At 37.6% G+C, this 14,314-nt stretch overlaps 1 protein-coding gene across 2 annotated transcripts; it reads right to left on the bottom strand.

Moving 5' to 3' along the window:
- Window positions 1-4,114: 4,114 nt before the first annotated feature.
- On the bottom strand, window positions 4,115-10,726 carry LOC137710532 (E3 ubiquitin-protein ligase HOS1). Of its 2 annotated transcripts, none has more exons than XM_068449576.2 (10): window positions 10,437-10,726; window positions 9,450-9,840; window positions 8,977-9,111; window positions 8,705-8,880; window positions 7,862-8,266; window positions 7,586-7,744; window positions 6,502-6,999; window positions 5,796-5,933; window positions 4,703-5,430; window positions 4,115-4,545 (listed from the first exon to the last, which is right to left on the bottom strand). In XM_068449576.2, the coding sequence occupies exons 1-10, from the start codon at window positions 10,548-10,550 to the stop codon at window positions 4,371-4,373; spliced, it is 2,919 nt and encodes a 972-aa protein (XP_068305677.2). In that variant the 5' UTR covers window positions 10,551-10,726; the 3' UTR covers window positions 4,115-4,370. The 2 variants fall into 2 exon arrangements, with proteins under 2 accessions (XP_068305677.2, XP_088552015.1); XM_088695889.1 differs by having other exon boundaries at window positions 6,502-6,995; window positions 7,582-7,744; window positions 10,437-10,721.
- Window positions 10,727-14,314: the final 3,588 nt, after the last annotated feature.

The raw sequence follows: 14,314 nt of genomic DNA, 5'->3' as shown, positions 1-14,314 counted from the left end.
AATCATATTATTGCTAACATTTGTGAGATTAAACCCTACCCTTTAGTGTAGATAATATAATTTGTAAAAAGTAAATAAATAATTCAATCTATATTTTTTTCCTAGGCTAGAAAGATAAGACATACTCCAACTCTTGGAATAAAACTCAAATTTTAGATTTTACACTTACCCGAACTTACCTCAACCCTTGGGCAAATGTGAGTTAAAACTTAAAACTCATTTCTAGGATAAATTTAGCACAGGATTCCCCTCCCCTGAGTTAGTGGGGCTGCCCCACCATATATATGTATATTTTTTTTAGTTTTATGTTTATAAATTCATTAAATCCAACGATTAAGATCTAATCTGATCAAATTCAACAGTAAAAAAAAATATAACGGTCCAAATTTAAATCCAACAACTAAAATAATTAAAAAAAATTATTTTATATGTTTCATATTCTTTCATAGTGTTCCACAAGTTTCATGGTATCTGTTTAGTGATTTTTCAATATTTATCTCTGAATATTTTTAGGTTAAAATGTTCATAAAATTAAATTAGAATAGTATACATAATTTATTTTTAATTTTTAAAAAAGTTACTTTAAGAAAAAAAAATTATCCTAAATTCATTCTTTAATAATCTTGGACTAAAAATTTTGAAGGAAAAAATCTGTTTCTATGTTAAAAACTTAAATTTTTTGGATTAAAAGTTTTAGATTTTAACCTAAGAGTTGAAAATAATGTAAAAGTTTAAAATAAAAAATAATAATTCATCAACATCTCCACGCCCACCCCACGGTCCCCACACAACCAGACGGTGAGCCCCAATCTCCTCCTTTCCTGCCGACTAGAGGGTAGAGCTTTCAATCATCTTCGTCGGCAAAGCCGAAGCATTATGTGCTTTTCACAAGGAATTCAACCCAAAAAAGCATTGTGTGGCTCAAAACAATATTGTACTCATGATTTTGTTTTTGTTCATTTTTCATGGATAATCTGATTCATTTTAGGGTTCTTTATTATAAAAGGGACATAGGATGTAGATAATTGATATTTGTGGGAATCAAATAATCCAAAGCTTGCCATCCCCTTTTCTTCCCTCCCTTCGTATTTCCTGTTTGTATTTTTTGTTTTTGAGGATGAACTTCAACAAACTTTAAAGAAGAAAAAAAAAGTTGTAAAGTTAGAAAATTAAGTTGAGTGAGGGTAGTTTAGGAACCAAAGTTGGGTTTAAGGATATTTTTTTTTATCTTTTTTCTTTTGAAAAATGGGACAATTTGGTAGCTTCGTCACGATAATTCACTCTTTCAGGGGCCGAGAAGACTCACATAGCCATTTCGGCCTTTCCCTGGCCACCATCGTATGATTCATCAGCGCTAAAAATCGAACTCAATACGTGCCGTCTGAAATACGGGTATGGAATTCACCCCCATGATGGTTAAGAGATATTGATAGGTAAAAAAAAAAAATATGAGTCTAAAGAGTAAGTTGATAGTAGACATAAAAGTTATGGGTTCAAATAAAATTTTCATATTTTCATTTGGTTTGTCGCATGATAGTTTTGGAAGAAAACATTTGCTTGTTAATTAGTTGCCGTTTTGCAATTTTCGGAAAATTAACAGTCCAATCTTGCATATAGAGATCTAATAGATCTTTGTAGCAATTAAATCTTATATAAAACGAGTACCATTGAGTAAAGATGGCTCAAAGCAATTAGTGTGTGTGAGGATGTGAACGTAAAAGTGTCTTATATTGGTAAAATAAAAGCCTTATAAAGGTTTATAAGGAGTTGGGCTATTTCCTATTTTGCCAATTGATTTTATGCAATGGTGGAGCCAGAAATCTATGTTAGGAAGGGCACACTTTAAACTAAAATGGATGTAATATATATAGAAAATGTCATGTTCTTTAGGTCACCTTGGTATCAAATTCAAAGGTGAGTGACCATGCATTTTTTCTTGGGGAGGGGGTAAACTTAACCTCACAACGGTTGTGGTTCAAATTTACCTTTAGCGAGAATCAAACCTAAGACCTCTCCCTTACAAGTGAAGTGGAATACCATTAAACCTTAGTACTAAGTGGAAACTGTATCAATAGTTGAAAATAAAACATTAAAAGCACATCCATTTATTCTTCACTCTTGATGATAATTCAAAAGTGAGTGATCATACATTTCTTTTTTCATGGTAACCATTGACCAAGAGAACATTTTCGTGAAAACATTAGGCATAAGAGAATTTGAAGGGGTTTCTTTGTGCTAATTTGGACACATTGAAATCTTTTTCTCTTCTTGATTTCATAGATGATATAATAGAGGGAAATGAGAAACTAACCAAAATAATAGTCTGTAAACAAAGATAAAATAAAATAAAAAATTTGTCTATAAGCAAGAAACGGAGAATATGATTAACTAATGTTATTATATAACTATAGTTTGGAATCTTAGATGTAAAAAATTGAAGGCTTTGTATTTGTTGGATTGAAGTTAATTTGACTAACCAATACGATTACAATTTCAAATATAATAGTGGTATTATAAATTTGATTAATGGTACCAGACTGAAAAACAATTTCAGGATGGGCATGAGCCTACCCTAACTTTAGGATGACTCTGCCATTAATTTTACTGTAAAATCTCAACTTTTTTCAGTTAGTAATACCATTGAGTTGGATCTCTAATTTAATAGATGAATAGTTTATAATATTGCTTTGTTTTTTTTTTATTTTTTTTTTCAACAATATCACAACTTGACTCAAATCAAGTACAAAGTTAATGAGTTGAGATTAGTCATTACATTATCCAAACTCACATACCAACATAAATAAGAAACAATTAGAGTTAATATCACCATGAAAAATTTGTCATGGTTAACTTCGACGTGTTAATACAAGATTTTACAACAAGTTATGTACTTCCGCATCTACACAAGGCTTTGAAATGTCGAAGTTTACAGCTCGTTGCACATGTATGCTTTATGTAGACAAATTAACTACGAAACTATTTAGGAGAGAAGAATTTCATCGAGAATCCAGCATTACATAATCCAATCTTGTTTTTTCTTATCTAAACCTTTTTGTCGTTGTTGGCAATTTCGGTGCCCCACCAAGCTTGAGATATGTTTATTCGACTAGTTTGACGCATCAACATGAAAGGTTCCAAAGTTTGTCTCCCTATCTGTTGGATCAACTAGCTTACTTTGGTTGATTTGATTCTTGCCTTTTTAAGAACAGGATTATAGATTTTAACGTAGAATTTGCATTTGTTTTATTTTATTTGTGTTAATAAACACGCAGAAAGTCAATAAATGAAATAAATTCTCCTGTTTTAGTAAACTCAAGAAAGCTAATGATTACCATAATTTCAATCGACTGCAACACATCCACCTTTCCTACTTCTACTTGGCTTATAAAGTTTAACATTGATTTATCTATTAACTTTTATCTTAGCACTCCTACCAATTTAATAATCAGAGCACCATAAGTTCCTAATTGAGTTTTAGAATCGAAAATTACTTACGACCCACATACACCGTTACGTGACTTTTTGTATAAAGTAAAATAAAAAGTTGGACAAAAACTTATACATATTTATACAAGACTCACCGTTGCAATATATGTTGATTTATGTCTTAATTGTAAATGTTATTGGGGCCGTGTAGAATAAGATGTATGTCCCTGTATATTGTAAACCTATGAGGATGAATAATATAACAAATTATTTTAAAGTATTTCTTCTGTAGACTAGAATTTAATTCCCGCGACTAATATGTAAGGTTAGAAACTACAAATCCTTTTTGCCTCAAGCTCTCAGCAATCAAATTATTTCAACAAGGAATTCAAAAATATCCCCACTCCTGCACAATTCGTAGCAGCTTAAAAACTACAACTTCATCTGATCGGACAGAGATCCCAGCCGGATCTCACCCCACCAAATCCTAAGGATCCAGAGATCCGGATCCTTAAAATTTGATCCAACGGCTACATACAGGAGACCCTTCTAAAAGTGATAATAATTCTAACCATTGAATCAAATTTCAAGGTTCCGGATCTCCGGATCCTTAGGACTTGGCGGGGGAGATCCGGCTGGGATCTCTGTCCCATCTGATCAACTTGATGGAAACAAATTCAGGAAGAAAGAAGAAATGGCCCGTCGAATTAGACGATCCGATTAGATGCATCTTAGCTGCACGGCACAACTATAAAACAGTTTTGTGTACATTATAATTACTTGCCTTTCAAAGGGTTCAACTTCAACCGGCATGTACAACAAAGCCACTTTTGTTCTGTATAGCCCTCGAAGGTTACCTCGTCTGCAAATCATACTGAGGAAGGACCATTGCTGGACAACAGTTCCATTTTAAGTTAAAAGAAAAAGTGACAGGTGGATAATCTTCATCGCTTGGAAAACCTCCTTCTTTGTAAACGCCTCGCGGTAGCAGCATGATGTCTGATCCCAATGGCTTTCTCTGGACTATGCTCCTGTTCCTCATCACTAGTTTCATCAGACCTCCATCTCGATCCATTGTTCAAGTTTTCATCCTCAATTACATGACCCTTTTCTCCATAGCTGAAGATTAGAAAAATAATTTGTATTAAATAGAGATTTAACTAACAAAATTATTAGTTCTACACTATCAATATAAATCTTCTCCAACAGTGGTTAAAACAAAGCAAGCAAACCAACTTTAGTGGGGCAAGAGGTGCAAAAATTGTTGAATTCTTACCTCAAAGAAACGTCCATTGGGTCATCCTTGGAAACCATATTCCAAGTTCGGTCATCCCTAGCTGGTTGGAACCCCTTACTGTTCACACTCCGATGCAGGTTTGTTGCAGAATCTTTAAACAGGCCATGGTTGCTGCTGGGTGTAGTTACTGGATTAGAATCAGCGCTGTAAAATTTTGAAGGACTTGCATTTTGGAATGGATTGAACAGCTTGTTCCGTTCCGTTTCTGGTGACATTCTAGCATATTGATTGTCTTGGAGATGGCTATTTGAACGTACTTTTGATGAACTTCTGTTCCCGTCCTTAACTGCTGAGGGGGGAGTAGCCCAATGAATTCCAGGAGTTGATGCATCCTCAAAGTTGAAAGTCTTGTTTATGCTATCATCAGGCTTCCATTGCGTTTCAGAATTGCTAAGTAACTTCTCATGAAGAACTGAAGAACCATTGTTACCAAGTTCAGAGCGATAACTGTCAACCAACCCAAATCTTTTTTTGGGCGTTTCAGATATTGACGGTTTCCAGGAAGGATTCATACGATCCGACCATAAAGCAAGAGAAGAATCAATGGACGAAGGAATCAGCATACTAGTTGATTGTGATTCTTGCACTTCAGGAAGTGATGCTGGTGCCATTTCAACTTCACTAGAGGTGGTAACAGCTACCTCAGGAAACTTTCCAGACTTTACTTCCTGTCGTTGGACTTCTGGTAGCAACTCCATGCTTTTATCCTGTTCATCAAAAGCAAAGCATTACAAAAGAAAAACAAGGAGTACCATGCACCCACAAATAGACCTCCACCATGCTTCAATCAATGGAAACATGTTTTCCCCTAAGAAAGACAACTAGAATCAACGCAAATGCAGGAAGAAACGTTTAACCACAAAAAGACCAGTAGGTTGTCATATAGATTGCTAACATTGGCTCCTACTTTTGTTTAGTTCAATCATACATTGAATTACAAAATATTTCTAAATATCAAAATTAAGAATATAAGCGAAGCAATTCACAAAGTTGATGACCAAATACTCCACCAATTAGGGTATATTAAGGGACAAAAATGTCCTCATACAGTCTTAACACGTAAACCACTTACTATTAATCCAGCTCTCCATCCGCTCATTGATCTCATTCTAGATAAAACTTCTTCACTGACAGAATTCTTTGAAATGAACTCCTCCTCCAGGTTTTTAAGTATTTGATCAACTTGGTAAGCTTCAAAGTACCGGTACCGCTGAAATGTTAGGGGGGAAATGGGCAATTTATGTCAGCATGTCTGATCACAAAGCTCACTTTTTCAACAGAATAAGTACTGAAATATAGCTTGGATAAATAAGTAGATACGCTAATCTACAAACTAATAATATAAGAAGGGTACTGATTTTCACACACACCCTGTATTTCTGGCTATCGGGTTGAATAAATCAAACAAAAACAATAACCATGATTAAACAGGGGTGTGTTAGAGAAGAAAAAGGTGTGCATTTATCATTTTCCTATAAGAAAACCAGAAAATAGTTTTGAAAACAGTTAGTGAGACTCCTGCTAAAATGCCACATAGCTAATAAAAATGCCCTGTGATCCCTTCATTTGCAGGCCATCTTCAACTCTCACACCAACACTAGCCACACAGTAAATAAGCAACTAATCTCAAGCTTCGGATGCATTATGAGCTATAGAAACTACCAATAAAATTCATGTTGATTTTCCTAAAGATGCAAGTGAACATAGCAATACCAAGATGTTGATCACAACTACTCCAATTTGAACCGAAGCCAACAATAAACATGGACAAGAATTACCTGAATGTAGAATACGACAAGAAGACTTCCAATAGTTGAGGAAGGATCATCAATAGTATAATCTAAAAGGCACTTGTGGAGATGTTTCTCTTCATCAGAGTTCCAAGGCAACTCTATCACTCGGTCTACCATGTTCCTTCGTATACAGAGGAAACAAATTTCATTAACCAATATCTCCACCCAGTCCTCCCAACTCCTATATTTGCTTTTTGAATCATCTGTTGCATCCCCCAATTCTCCAAGCTTCAACTTCTTCTCCTTGACTTTGGTACACAGCATTCTTTGATGTATAAATGCTTCGGTAAAAAGTCCACACTCTACCCTCACCCGAACTGCAGTAACAGCCTCAGTAAGTGATATTGACTTTGAGGTACCATCACGCCCGGACCATCGTAAAACCAAAAGAGCTGTATCAGGATTTCCCCTTGCTAAAAGTACTTGTGCAATCTTAGGATGAGTTGCCGGACCAGAGATCTCTGGAAGAAGGTGACAAGCTTCCTGAGAAATTTATTATGAAGAATAATTATGTAAAATGATACTTTGAGACTAAATAATCTAATACTGATATTAAAAGAACAAATTTTGAACTGTCCAGTATAAATAAAAGATGCAATACTAGACACTTCATGCAAGTTTAAAAGCATAAACAATAACCATTTCAAAAGTTTCATGTATTCTTGGATCATAAACATCGTTCCATGAACCAATTCATCTTAATTATCTTAACGACAAAAATAAAAAGTGGTTTACTTGGAACATGAACGAGCAGTAGAACAACAGCTGTAGTAAAAAAATCCATTTTTTTATTTTATTGTTAAACAAGTCAATTCATTTGACGCAAAAGCTTATTGAGATTCTTAAGTTGGAATCTCGCCTTCTAGAGTAGCAAGGACTGGAGAGAAACCCTTTTTTAAGAAATGCCACAACCTGACCATAGACATGTGAACCATGCCTAAAATATAAAAATAAACAGCATTAAAAACCTTGATACAATTGGTTAATCATGAAACTAACGTCACTAAATAAAAGAAAAATAGGCATTCAAAAGCATTAACCATCTGAAAAAAATAAAAAAAGAACTTGCCTGCAGTGCTTCATCTGTGTGATCATCCAGGAGATAAAAGACTAAGGATTCCAGTAATAATTGCCTGGGTATGCCAAAGGTAGCTCCAAAATCCTCTAGAAGGTGTCTCCATTGCTCATCAGGCATTGTCCAGTGCCGATCAAATAGGTAATATAGAAACTGTTATAAATTAAGGAAATACAGATATCCCTAGAGGTAGGGGAGGTAGGATTTATGCCCAATTCAGGATATGCAGAATTAAGAAATATCGAAAGTTTAAATAAAAACAAAGGATACAATAGCTTGCTTCGCAACCACCAAATCTGAACTACCACACAGAAAAAGTATATCAACAGCTGCTCGAACATTTTCAAATGGATAGCATCCTGCAACCCCCTCTATCTTGGACCTGAGAATTGATGAAACTCCATCCTTCTGCAGAGATCCTAGTTTTAATCCCTCCACCAATTTCTCTGTATTTCCCTGCTCAATCTCCAGATTTACCAGGGCATCTTCAATAAATAGGGTACCTTCCTGTCCACTGGACTCTTCTGAGTTATTTACTGAATCAGGCCAAGAACGCTTAATTGCAGCAGATTTCCTTTCGCAAACAAGAGAATGCCATGATGTGAAATCTGTATAACGAGGCCTCACTTTCTCAAGGAACTCATGTCTTACACACCATATCATAACCTCCATATGCTGAAACCAAAAACCAAATTTCAAAGAACAATTACAAATTGTTTGCAGACAATACGGATTTCTATTGGAAACCCAGTCTCTTTGAAAATCCATAATGATAACGGTTTAGAAGAAAAATGTAACATTTGACCAAACTGATAAGGCAGTGATCTTGCTGCAAGGAAGTTTTAGGCACAAGTAATAGATGCAACAAAAGAAACAGTTAAAGATCCATGAAACAAAGTCCAACAGAATGTCACTTCTTGTGTTTCCATAGCTTCAGAATTAGTAGGTAAATAAATTATTAGTTCTTTGAGAGTTTAAGGATAGAGGAGTACAAACTATTAGTTCTTTAGAGAACTGAAGCATGTATAATATGATATCAGACACAATATTCACAAATAAAAATCAGGCAACAAGATCATGATAAACAAAAATGTAAACAAACATAGCTACAACCTGCTTTGTCTTTAATATGCTCTCTTGAAGCTGGTGTAAGTCATGAAGCTGAGCTGAAAGAGACCCTTCAAAAGATGAATCCAAAACTTCAATCACATTACATATGCCAGCCAACTGTGCAGAAAACTTAAGAAGTAAACTCAACATAGATTTCATCCGTTCCGCTTCAAGATTATCTTAGGATAGTAGATTAGGAAATACAAATTATTCAAATTATGCAAATTACAAATGAACAAAAAATAACTAGGGGATTGAGAAAGATAAAAGGATACAAATGCCTTGAAGTTCTGTGATGATGTTCTGGAATGTTCGCTTGCACCAATCCTTAACAACTACTTCATCCAACAAAAAGGCAATAACAGGATCGCTGGACACTGCACTTTCATCCAAACAAACATCTGTAACATCTGTTTATTCTATGTCAAAGAAAACATGAAATGATCAACACAAATATGAACAATTAACAGAAACGGCAATAAAGTTTCACGAAAGACAGAATGTCCTATGACGCACACGGATCCTAGTTATCTGTTTAGCAGTTGATTTTTCAGTTTTCTCAAATTACTCCTTAGAATAATTTACCTCCTGATGAACAATAATTTTACCTTTTTATTATGTACTCCCCTTTAATTGTAAGATATTAAAAGCTGTGGTGATTTTTTTAAAACTAAACTCTCTATCACGTGAACAAATAAAACAAAACAAAGAAGAAAAGGTAAAGAATCAAAAGATCATTAAAGGATACAGTGGCATATCAAAGAAACTAGGTTATTCTCCATGGCAACATCAAATAAAGAATACAGGCGTTGGACATCAGCAGATATTTGCTCCTCCCCATCTTCCTTCTCTTGAAGTCTCTTATCACCTCTTTTGGGTATAAGATGAGCTTCTAGACACTGATCATAAAGGCGCCGGCATAATTTTGCGCCACTCTTTGGTATTGGAATTCTACAAATCGGACACACATCACAGCGCTGGCTACACTCTGCACATAATGAAGCATGTCCACATGAGATGAGCACATCCTTTACTTGTCGTCCACAACTCCTCAAGTCTCGTGTTGCCCGACAGCACTCAACTTTAGATTCATTGCATAAGTCAATCAGATCAATAGATGCCAACTGTTCCAATGCTTCCTGAAATTAAAATTAAAGCAACATACAAATGACTTCTGATCTTATTTAACCACAAAGTACTACATATAACTCCAAACGTTACAGATCGTTCAATAAGGTGAATATTACGAACAAACAAACCTAGCGAATCAAAATAATTGTCAAAAAATAATGAAAAGGTAGTGCTTTAAATTTAACACTTTTACTTCACCTCCCAATTTTGTGCTACGTTGCAATCCTAAAACCGGACATTTCCCATCAATCGGTTATCGCCTCAATCCACTCCCCACATACACTCCCTTTTAACACTTCTAAAACCCTATTCATACGATGCAGCTAAATACATGAGGGTTACCTTCTCAACAACTTTTCCATTGCACTCAGTTAAAAAAACATAAATCAAAATTACCAATATTTTCCTACCCAAACTCCCTGTATAATTCACCGATGAAATTCTTCAAAACCCACCAAAACGTCACCGGAATAGCCCTATACAAATACCTGTACGGATTTTGAACAAAACGCAGATAACAGGAACCAAACCGTGGCTATAAAAAAACCTAGGGTTTTAGGCAGTAGCTATGTTAAAGGAAAATGAAAATAAATAGAGAACGAACCTGAACAGCTGGACTATTGTAGTTGGGTTGCGGAGCATGACAACCGGATCTTGTGGCCGGGCCGCCATTAACGGAGCTCGAAGGTCCTGTTGGTCCGTTTGATCTCCTATCCATTTCTCCGAGACTGCGAGAGTTGAATCCGTACGAAACGATGGAGAGAATGAATTGTGAAGTGAGGTTGAAGCGGGTGGGTTTTAGGGTTTAGTAGCCATTGGAGCTCCCAAGCTTCGGAGAGAGAATAAAGAGAGGGAGCGGTTTTGGGAAAAGGTTCAAAATTGGGATTTTGTGAGTGAAGGCTGTGAAAAATTGACATAAAGCAGGCCCACCTATCCGACCCCAACCCAATACAATAAGTTGGACTCAACCTCAAGCCTCAGTTACGAAATTCAAGTGCATAAAGAACGTACATGTTTTAGTCAATGTGACTAAGTGCATAAAGAACATACATGTTTTAGTCAATGTGATTACGCTTAAATCTTTGTATAATTTTCTTTTCAAAACCAAAGTTGTATGTGCTAGAGGTCTTTATCTCAAATGGTAAAAAAAACATTTACCCTTATATGTGTGTTTGGGCCCAAAATAATATTGTTGGGCCGAGTGTAGGGTTGTGCTCGCCCCAAATCTGTGTCAAATACTATGGGCTGCCTGATTGATTCCGGGCCGTTTAGCAGGGATGGTCGAGTCCTATCACAAGAAGGAATAGTCCAAATAAGCAAGGAGGGCCGAGGAAATCCTGGTACAACTAGGATTCTCGAGCCAGCGATGAATAAAGCCCCGAAGAATGGTGAGTTCAAAGTCCTGATGGGAGTAAGGTTGTTCGAAGCAAAGTTAGAACGAGGTAAGGACTCCCAATTCAGATAGGGGTTTAATTCGGTCTCAAGGAGTTGGTGCTATAAATACAAGAAATCATGCAACAAGGAAGGACCTTTAATTCAACATACAATTGCCCTGCGCAAAACCTCTCAAATACCTTGAGATTTTTCCTTTTCTTTTTCCGCCAACAAACCTTCAGTTTGGATAAACAGCACTGTGGAGGCAACCGGCGAACACCTTTAGTTTGGATAAATAGCACTGTTGCCGTAAAATCAGCTGACTGATGAGCATCTTCAGTTTGGATAAACAGCACCGCGTCGAGGCCGACTGGTTATCCATCCAAGTCTTGGCCGAGAAGGATTTTCGAATCCTTATTGGCAGGGGTCATCTTATCAGCCGTCTCGGCGAAGTAAGGTGTTACGAGTTACGACATTTGGCATATCGGACGCCGAGTGATTTTATGATTGGATATTCACAAGTGAGTTTTAGAGTTCGGCATTTTGACGTTCACCATCAAGACATACATCACCTTTGAATATTTGTGTCCATATAGTTTGATGTCGATTCGACGTGCTTATACTCTTACGAATATAATCACGGTGACCGAATCAGGCACCGACGACTTGTGAACTTCGCAGAACTAGCAGCCTCGTCTTCAGGCTCTAGAACCCAAAGACCGAGAGTGTTCCTTCCTCGGCCGCAGTAGCAAGATAAAGAAGTCAGCAACGTGCTCAACGCAACATCAACAAATTTTACTCCTCGGCTGACGAGTTGGCACACCCCGCATTCAATCGAATGACTTAGTTAGCTTATTAGTTATTCGGCCTGCACGCCGCGTAGGCTTTGTAATTTTTAGGGTCAACATTTTGGCACGCCTAGTGGGACCATTGTGTTAGACCTTCGGAGTTCATGACCACTGAGACACGGTCTGTAAAAAAGAAAACAATCATGGGAAAGTCAACGACTGACTTACCAACGCAAGGCCTTGGGCAGGATTTGCATCCGGCGAAAAATTCGATCATTGTTGCGCCGTCCAAGGCTACAAGTGCAACGCACCGAGAGAATAAAATCTGTCTCGGCGGACAACCTCACAACCCAAAAGTCCCTAACCAAATAGCAGACATTTTCGTTGAAGGAATAGTGGAAGATTGCGACGAAGATGATGGGGAGGGTTCTAATCCACCAATTAGGTCGTTTCTTCGAAGACGACTCGATGAACAATATCGACAGGTCAAGCAGTTGATTGGTCAAAAGATGAATGATTTACTAGACGCAATACGAAGCAACAGCGACACAAAGACCAGAATGCTTAAACTATTGGTTAGTAAAGCCTTTGAAGATGGCCAGGTCGGCCAACCTCGGCAGCCTTCTTTTACAAATGTTCCATTACAAGCCGAGAAAGGGTTCGCTCGGCTACAACCAATCGACTTAGAGAAAAGAGGCGGACCAGGCAATAGATCTGATGGACCAAGCCAGGGAGAAGAAGAGCATCCGTCAATGTGACCGAGGTCCAAAGAATGATCGACTCAGCCCTTAAAAAGGGACCGAAGTTTTCAAAATTCATCCATCCATACCCGGTTTATGTAGAAAGGTTCGAATACCCGCGAGGCTTCAAGATCCCTGATTTCAGTCAGTTCGCTATATAATCGTCCTTATCCTCATTAGAACATGTGGCTCGGCACGGCGCAGTGTGGAAATGTCAATAATGACTTCCATAAACTACGGATGTTCAACTTTTCACTGACAGGTTCAGCTTTCGCTTGGTACATTAATCTTCCACCAAACTCCGTCCAGAGTTGGAAGGAATTGGTCGAGAAATTCCATGAACAATTCTATCGACCAGGGATGGAAATGTCCGTCTCATCGTTGGCTAGGATGGCTCAAGCGTCTGATGAATCTCTAATGGAATACTTAACAAGGTTTAAGTCGGCCAGGAATTGGTGCCGAGTACCTCTCCCAGAAGTTGAATTCGTCAGAATTACCCTAAATGGTTTAGACATGGAATATAAAAAGAAGTTCTTGGGGGCAAATATTCGAGATATGTACGAACTTGCTCAACACGTTGAACAATATGATTATTTACTCCGAGAAGAGAAGATTTCGAAGTCACCATCCCGAGGAACATTATATAAGAATCCCAAGGTTAGCTATGCGTTAGTCGAAAGCGAGGACACCCAGTATGCCAGTGTGGATGCGGTCGAGATAGTGATAGATAAACCTTACGTCTGCAAGGCATTAGCTCAAGTTAATCCTAAAGACGCCAAGACCTGCTCGGCCGTCGAAGAGATAAGTAAAACATCGAAAGTTTACATTTTCGATATCACCAAGGCTGACGCAATTTTCGACCAATTGTTGGTGGCAAAAATCATCAAACTTCGGCCAGGACACAACATCCCCAAGGCCGAAGAATTGAAGGGCAAAATATATTGCAAGTATCATAATTCCAACAAGCATGCCACCAATAATTGTGTTGTATTCCGAGACACGATTCAGAATTGGATCGAGAAGGGAAAACTAAAATTCCCGGAGAAACAGATGGCGGTCGACGTCAATCCCTTCCCCTCAACAACAATTGGTATGGTGGATGCTCATCTCTCTAAAACAAAGGAAAAGGGAAGGCCGAATACGTCCCAGTGCAGCATATCCGTAAACAGAATGGTCAAACAAGACTAAAGATAGATTTATTTTCAAATGCGCCACCTTCGGAGCCCTTGGGGCCGGCCATCAATGAACCTATGTTAGGTTCGAGTTCCGAAGAAGATCCTGAATCAATGGTTTTATGCAGCCATTGTAAAACACCAGTTGAACCTAAAAATAGGACATCTTCAGCACCAACTTTAGGCCCAGCATCCATGACCTATACAAAATCGCCATAGGAACTCAGTAATGGTCCTTGACGCCAAGTGTTTGAGAAACTCGGCCCACATGTACAAACAAAAAAGGAGACCCCGGTCAGGTGACGTCTTGACTTTGATGCACCATTCTATAATGAAGATTATTACTCGCGCAATGCCAGCAGTTCGGGCTCGTTAGTCGATCGAAAAACTTTCAAACCGCCCAGGCCC

This window comes from Pyrus communis, chromosome 6 (assembly GCF_041283825.1).
Source record: "Pyrus communis isolate YQ-2024b chromosome 6, ASM4128382v1, whole genome shotgun sequence".
Classification (NCBI taxonomy): domain Eukaryota; kingdom Viridiplantae; phylum Streptophyta; class Magnoliopsida; order Rosales; family Rosaceae; genus Pyrus; species Pyrus communis.
This window is presented reverse-complemented; position numbering and strand designations above follow the sequence as displayed.

What these genes read in the sequence shown, in the direction of transcription:
- LOC137710532 (XM_068449576.2), bottom strand. Translation starts at nt 10,550, where the DNA reads ATGGATAGGAGATCAAACGGACCAACAGGACCTTCGAGCTCCGTTAAT. An exon ending in TGGTTGCGAAGCAAGCTATT is followed by an intron (nt 7,745 to 7,861) that starts GTATCCTTTGTT and finishes AATTTATAACAG; the next exon opens with TTTCTATATTACCTATTTGA. An exon ending in GATGGAGAGCTGGATTAATA is followed by an intron (nt 5,431 to 5,795) that starts GTAAGTGGTTTA and finishes TTTGATGAACAG; the next exon opens with GATAAAAGCATGGAGTTGCT.